This window comes from Primulina eburnea, chromosome 4 (assembly GCF_022965805.1).
Source record: "Primulina eburnea isolate SZY01 chromosome 4, ASM2296580v1, whole genome shotgun sequence".
Lineage (NCBI taxonomy): Eukaryota > Viridiplantae > Streptophyta > Magnoliopsida > Lamiales > Gesneriaceae > Primulina > Primulina eburnea.
This window is the reverse complement of record NC_133104.1, coordinates 387,548-395,183: the sequence shown is the minus strand read 5'-3', so window position 1 is coordinate 395,183 and position 7,636 is coordinate 387,548. Positions and strand designations below refer to the sequence as shown.

At 42.4% G+C, this 7,636-nt stretch overlaps 1 protein-coding gene across 2 annotated transcripts; it reads left to right on the top strand.

The window, feature by feature from the left end:
- Positions 1–4,746: 4,746 nt before the first annotated feature.
- Positions 4,747–7,305, top strand: LOC140830390 (probable galacturonosyltransferase-like 7). Of its 2 annotated transcripts, none has more exons than XM_073193662.1 (2): positions 4,747–6,186; positions 7,134–7,305. In XM_073193662.1, the coding sequence occupies exon 1, from the start codon at positions 5,083–5,085 to the stop codon at positions 6,163–6,165; it is 1,083 nt and encodes a 360-aa protein (XP_073049763.1). In that variant the 5' UTR covers positions 4,747–5,082; the 3' UTR covers positions 6,166–6,186; positions 7,134–7,305. The 2 variants fall into 2 exon arrangements, with proteins under 2 accessions (XP_073049763.1, XP_073049764.1); XM_073193663.1 differs by lacking the exon at positions 7,134–7,305 and adding an exon at positions 6,451–6,756.
- Positions 7,306–7,636: the final 331 nt, after the last annotated feature.

Sequence of the window (7,636 nt, the reverse complement as noted above, 5' to 3'; positions counted from 1 at the left end):
AGTCATCTGCAGCCTGATCCTGGTTCAGCGCAAATACCTGACCTTGGGCACGAGGTCGAAGATTCGAACTACCCACTGCCTGACCCTGCCTCCTCTGCTGAACAGTCGTCTGTGATCCGGAACCAGATCCTGCTCCACCTCGCAACTGAGGACAATACTTCTTAATATGCCCCATCTCTCCGCACTGAAAACAAGCTCCCGCGACTGATCGGCATTGCTCCGAGGGATGGTTCTTTCCACAATGCACACAAGCATCCTTCTTATCACCAAAGCGGAAAACACCGCTAGACCGTGATCCAGATCCAGAAGAAGAAGAACCAGATTTCTTGAACGACTGAGACCTTGGGCTCAAAGTACTCGGAGGTCTAGAAGAAAAAATAGCCCTACCACGCTGGAGACTGATCTCTGCCTGGCGACACCGGTTCACTAACCCATCGTAAGAAGTAGGATTATCACAGACAGTGACTCGATCAAAGATCTCCTGGTTAAGACCCTGGAGGAAATGGTCATACTTGGCCTCAGAACTGCCACTGATATGAGGAGCGAAGGGTAACAACTCGAAGAATTTCTGCTGATACTCATCAACAGACATACTCCCCTGCTTAAGGTTCAGGAGCTCAATCGTCTTCGCCTGGCGAAGGGCTGGAGGAAAATACAGCTGCATGAAAGCTGCACGGAAATCGGCCCAAGTCACCCTACCCTGGGACTGGACTATCGGCGCAGAAGTCGATCGCCACCACTTGCGCGCACGGCCCTCGAGAAGAAAACTAAGGGTCTCTATCTTCTGCTCCTCGGTGCACTGGAATGCACGGAAACAACTCTCCATGCGCTCTAACCAATCCTCAGCATCATCGGGAGTCTCACCACCAACTAAAGACTTAGGCCCCATCTGAATAAAACGATGCAAATCAAAACGCCTAGGACCATCCCGACGATGACGATGTTCACAGTAACGCCTACGATCGTCCTGATTACCCCAACGACCTACACTCCCCTGACTACTCTCATCACCAAAGTGGTCAGCCATCGCTACAAGATAGAATAGGGAAAATGGTCAACGAAAATCCCAAAACAGAAATCTATATCCCAAAATCGTAAGCATGCTCTGATACCATAAATGTAGTGACCCGTTCCAGAATCACCTACTAATCAAGAACTAAGCATGCAACTTAACTTAATTAATAATAATCAGAGATAACAGCGGAAATACCAACAAATGATAGATATACAACCCAATCGAAAATCCAGAACAACTCAACTAAACTGAAATATACGGTACAACCATATCGAAACAAAAAGTACTGAAGAACTAAACCAACCAGCTACTCAACGTCCTCCTCCTCCTCCTCCTGAGCTGTCCAACCTGAGGCCTGCCCCGTGGGAATGGGGTGTCCAAGATAAACAAAACCGAGGACGTGAGCGATAAGAACGCCCAGTACAAAAGCATGAGTATACAAACCTATATGAAATGCACATGCTATGATATGATACCAGGGTAGTCAAGAAACAGGAATCACAAAAGATCTCAAAATGCTCAGTCTAGAGGCGCCAAGTGGATAGTGCCGCGCGGTCCTACCTCTGGGTCACTGCATCCACTGCAAGAACAGACGTGGACCTAAAATGTCCCGGATCACCGAAGCCCTCCCGACCCGTCGGCCACTGTGTACTCTCGGTGTCCATGCGTCCACAAGACAAGACAGGGCTGAGCGGCCCCACAAGATATATAGCTTATCTCGAAAGAGATACAGCTCAACAGTAAAGGCTATCTCGAAGGAGATACGGCTCAACATGAAATGCAACATGCAGTAATAAACGTGACATAATAGCATGCATCATATGACATATATCAATGCACCACATAATCATGCAACACATATAAGAATGTATACTCGACCAGGATATCTCGGATAGTACTTTCGTACCTCTATCACAGCAAGCCTAGCCTTACGCAGCACCGCTAATCAGGTCTAGAACAAGCCTACGCATCAAAAGCACCCAATGAACAATACTACCATGCTCAACTAGCAAAACCAGTACTACCAAAGGTTTAGGGTTTACCTTCGTCCGTCGACAGCCCTTTGATGTCGATTGCCTCGTAACTCAGGCGTCGCTACACTACCAATCCTGGCAGCTCTTGGCTATCGCTCGACCGGCAACTAACCCTAGAAACCTTCCAAATCTCTCAAATATGAGACACAACTCAAGGATTGTCAATACAAAATGAGGAAATCCGAGCACTATTTATAGGCTATGTTCGGATCCACCGAACCTACTTCGGAACGTCCGAACTCCTACGTGTCCATCAGCTCTTGACACCTCACGATCGGATCCACCGAACCTACACTTCGGAACGTCCGAACTCCCACGTGTCCATCGGCTCTTGACACCTCATGATCGGATCCACCGAACCTACACTTCGGAACGTCCGAACTCCCACGTGTCGATCAACTCTTGACACCTAATGATCGGATCCACCGAACCCACTTCGGATCGTCCGAACCCTTCGGTGCTACCGAACCATCTTCAGTCCGTCCGATTATGACCACGGTCAAAATTACACATTAAACCTTCTTAATCACCATTAATCCGTTAATTACCCAATCTGGAATTCGGGCTACTACATTTTGTGTGCGTCTGCGGCCCCCATTTTCTCCATGGCTAGGTTTCAATATTTATAAGTGTGTGAATGGTTGCAAAAGCCCAAGAAAAAGTCCGTCAGATTCCCGCATGTCATGTCTTTCCTATGCGTGCGGTTGCTCAGGATTCCACGCGGTCGTGCGAAAGCTTCTGGTTTCTGCCTAGCTTGGCGTGTGGGATCCTGCGCACCCACGCGCCCAACACTGTCATTTTTTTCTTTTGCGTGCGTGGTTCTGCCTTGGAATGGCCGGCCCACTTTGGAGCGCACTGGCTCGCGTCTACTTTTATCTCGCATTTCATCTGCTTTCTTGTTTGCTTCATTCTTCCATTTCGGCATTTAATTTATTCCTTGTTGGTAGCAAGTTACGCTCATGCTTAATTCTTGCAATGACACAAACAACTGCCAAAACACGTAAATTCGCTCGATATACGTATAATACATTTTATTACAACGATTGAAAAGGAGTTTGCCAACCTCCCGAGCCATGCTCTCATAAAAAACTTGAACATGCTCTCTACACAGCAGAGGAGCCCATGCCTCAAATGAGCTCTCAGTCAAATATATCAATATATCATCTACAAATATAAGGCTCATAGAGATTTAATATAATATTATCTAAAATCTAGAGTCCAACATCAGAATGATTCTAATAGATTTAGAATTCTACAAAGATTAGAGTTTTAATTATCAAAAAATCCTACTCACATAAAGATTATTTTCCTATAAATACCTGGTTATAATGATTGTTTATTCATTCATATATTCATTTATATTAAGCACACACGATACTCTTTATATTTTCTTATTATCTGACTTGAGTGTCGAAAAAACTACACCGGAACAATCTTTTGATCTTTTTCTAACATTTTTGTTTGTGTTTCTAGATACGAAAAGTAGACCCCAGCTTCCAAAACGAGGTTCGATTTAGTCATTCAAATCTGATCTACTAGCAGGCTTATGATTTTTATTAACATCGATGATGAAAATAAATAAAATAGAATAGCATGCATTAATTACTCAACCATCCCCCAACCTCATTCCTATTAATAGGGAGTTTGACAATTAGCTCGATTGATTTCCACTTTAGTAGAGAGAAATGGAAGGAGTTTCAGCTGCTGTGAAGCGATACCTGAGGAGGAAAGACTACGAGAGGCTAAACGGTGGCCAGGAAAGGAAGGATCGGCGGCGGTGGATCAAGCTGACGCGGCGGCTGAAGCTGAAGACACGGTTGTCGCCGAAGAAGATTTTGCTCGGATTGCGCGACGCCTACGTGCATATGATGATGAGAATCGCCAACAGCGGAGCGTATGGGTTCGGAGAGAGACCCATCAAGGAGTACGATGACAGGGTCATCGTTGAAATCTACAAATCGGTGCTCAAAGCGCAGGGCCAACAACAAATCATCACTTGCTGTCGTTATAATTAATCATGTTATTATTGGATGGCAATTAAAGATGGAGATCCTAGAACCAACATTAATATGGACTCTAAACTTTTGTTGTAAATTTCATGAAATAATGTTTTGTTTTCGTAATTAATATTCAATTAATTGATCGATATATAACGTGAATATTCGGTCAATGGAAGTTGAAGACTCGCTTATTTTATTTCAATTAGTTGCTTTGTATACATACATTGTCCTTCTCCTATACATTGCGCTACTTATGGAGTTGGATAAATCTCTAAAGATGAATACCAAATATTTTACTTCTGAGAAAAAGAAATATAATGTCATTGTTGGCCAGCACGACGAATAATAACAACACTCCAAGTTGTGGATGATTTAGTGAGTCACGAGCTACTCTTTTTATTAATTAATTATGAAACAAATGATAATTAATCAGTTCTTACAGTTACATGAAAGTCGATAGAAATATAACTCATTGTTGCTAATATTGCAACCATTTATTTTGCGAGTAAAAGAGTGTCGGTGAGATGGTGATATTTAAAATTAATGTTAAAAATATTAATTTATAAATGGAAACAAACAAGTCCTTTCACAACATGTTTCTTTCGTTCGTTTGAAACTTCGCTCAATGTAAAAGATATAAAATTGGATTTGCCAAATAAAAAAAGTTGTAATAATTATTTACCAGTGGATATCTCTAACCATTTGAATTCCTACATTGGAAATTAATTTCAAATCACCTTTCCCAACTCTGCCACCACCCTTTTTTTTATACTCGATCATTTTACACACACACAGAGATTTCGAGTGCCAAATAACACAAAATCTAATTCTGTGGATTTCTATGGTGGAAACATAACAAACAAAACCCAGAAACTTTGATTTCCTGAAAACCTAAAACGAAGCAGATAGACAGAGAGTGAGCGCCCCATCGATTTTCTTGTTTCTCTCTCTCATGTCTTTCCTGAATCCTCCCACTCTGGCGGACCTCGTCTCTTCCATCCACTCCTATCTGTAAACCCACCATAGACCCAAAATGCTGTGGATTATGAGATTCTCTGGTTTTTTCTCCGCAGCAATGGTTATGCTTGTCCTTTCTCCTTCCTTGCAATCTTTTCACCCTGCAGAAGCTATTACATCGTCTCACACCGACAGATTCCGCACATCTACAAAGCCTTCTGACAATTTTTCCTTTCGAAAAGTCGAAGCCTTCCGCAATGCCCACGAGTGCCACTCGTCACCGTTGGGGAAACCCAGCGTCTGCGATCCTTCTCTCGTTCACGTGGCTATTACTCTCGATATCGAGTATCTGCGAGGTTCATTGGCCGCCGTCCATTCGATTCTCCAGCATTCCAAGTGTCCGGAAAGCGTGTTCTTCCATTTCCTTGTTTCAGAAACGGGTGTGGAAACCATAGTCCGTTCAACTTTCCCCCAGTTGAAATGCAAAGTTTATTATTTTGACCCTGAACGAGTCCGGAGCCTGATATCAAGCTCCGTGAGGCAAGCGCTTGAACAGCCCCTGAATTATGCTAGGAATTATCTGGCGGATCTTCTGGAATCCTGCGTTAAGCGGGTCATATATCTGGATTCGGATCTAGTTCTGGTCGATGACATTTGGAAGCTTTGGAGCACTAGTTTGGGGAATAAGACTATCGGGGCACCCGAATATTGCCACGCCAATTTCACCAAGTATTTCTCGAAGCATTTCTGGTTGGACGCAAGATTCGCCGGCGTGTTTTCTGGCCGGAGCCCCTGTTATTTCAACACAGGTGTGATGGTTATAGATCTCGGAAAGTGGAGGCGGTTCGGGTACACTCGCCAGATTGAATGGTGGATGGAGATACAGAAGACGAACCCGTACAGGATATACGAGCTCGGCTCACTCCCGCCGTATCTGCTCGTGTTCGCGGGGCACGTGGCACCCATTGAGCACCGTTGGAATCAGCATGGCCTGGGCGGGGATAACGTGCGCGGGAGCTGCAGGAACCTTCACCCCGGTCCAGTGAGCTTGCTACACTGGAGCGGCAGCGGCAAGCCGTGGCTCCGGCTAGACTCTAATCAACCTTGTCCACTCGACTCATTGTGGGCCCCATTTGATTTGTACCGACACTCTGCGTGAATATGTAACACCACTTAGCCGGTAAATTGCTCCAGTGACTACTTATTTTTTTTATCATAATTTTTTCACATTTTTATTTGTTTTTATCCATTTTGTTTAATATTCCTTCTTCTTTAACTTTTTTTTTAAAAAAAAATTAACTCCTGATTTGTATTCTGTTGTTCCCATCCCCTTTAAATAAAAGAAAAAGAATGCCTCATTATTAATTTGTTCAAGATTGTTTCTTTATGGCAAAGTTAAGTCCTCGTCGCTTTTGCTTGCGGAATTAATTATCTGGCTTGATAGGAACTAGAAGAACCGTCGCTTTCCGACTGTAAATGACTAAAATACGTTTGGAAAGTCCGGAGGCCTAGATATTGTCGGCCTACTTGCGTCTAGTTTAGTAATTAGCCATACCTGTATTGGAATATATGACAGCTAAGGTTTAGTTGGTTGGTGGGTCTTCTTCACTAAGGGAATTGTTATTAGAGAATGATTTACGAAAAACGTATTCTTAAATAATGCAAATAGTGGTGGTGGCCGGGTCTATGTCTATGGCACATGTCGGTGGTTGTCCTTAGTATTTGGATAATATTTTGTTATGGTAAAAAGTTCCAGTCTTTAGATTGTAATAAATTAGTGGTGAAAAGGCCGAAGCTTTGAAGATGGATGATTCGGAGATTGCTAGGTTTGTATTATGTTTTTCTTCTTGGATAAACAAAGAGTTGTGAGCTGGAAACACCCATATATTATATTAGACGACTAAGCTGTTTGCAGATGTCATGCGAATTTCTTTTCCCCAATATGTTACTGGGGTGTGTGTGTGTTGAAGTAAACATTCAAAGCCATTTGGACTGTTGGATACTACTTCAACTTGTATATAAATGCTCTGGTATACTAGAATTTTGTCTTTTATCATCCAATCTCCCACAATAATAATAATGTACATTGTGTGATTCTGGTTGTAAGAAATTGAATGCGCCATGCAGACATTCTATGCATACAACTGTTGAGGATAGCCCTGCAGACAGACATTTGCCATTCCATCCTCTTAATTGAGCTTTTGTTGACATGTTGGCTATAACTTTTAGCTTTACTGCTAAGTGCTAGCTATTAAACGGCAAATCCAATCCTTACCACAGTGGAAATTCTGGTTTAGATCTCTTGTTAATCCCCTACGAAAATTCTAAGTTTTAAGTTTAAAAACAAGATGCATATCCTCTGAGTTTTTATCTAGTTTAGCACCGTCCCCTCCCTCATAATCAAGGAGATAATTGACATATATTTTGAGGGAGAATATAAATGTAAGGTTGATACTGATGGTAGTTTTGAAAATTTTAGCCCGTATGTTTTTATAGTGTTACAGATGTCAGGGGATGTATAAATATCATTTACCTTTTTTTTTAGAAAACGATTACATTCAGTCCCAAAACGTTTTAATTTTACTCAAATCCAGTTTTTTGTCTATTTGTATATATTGCGATATGATATT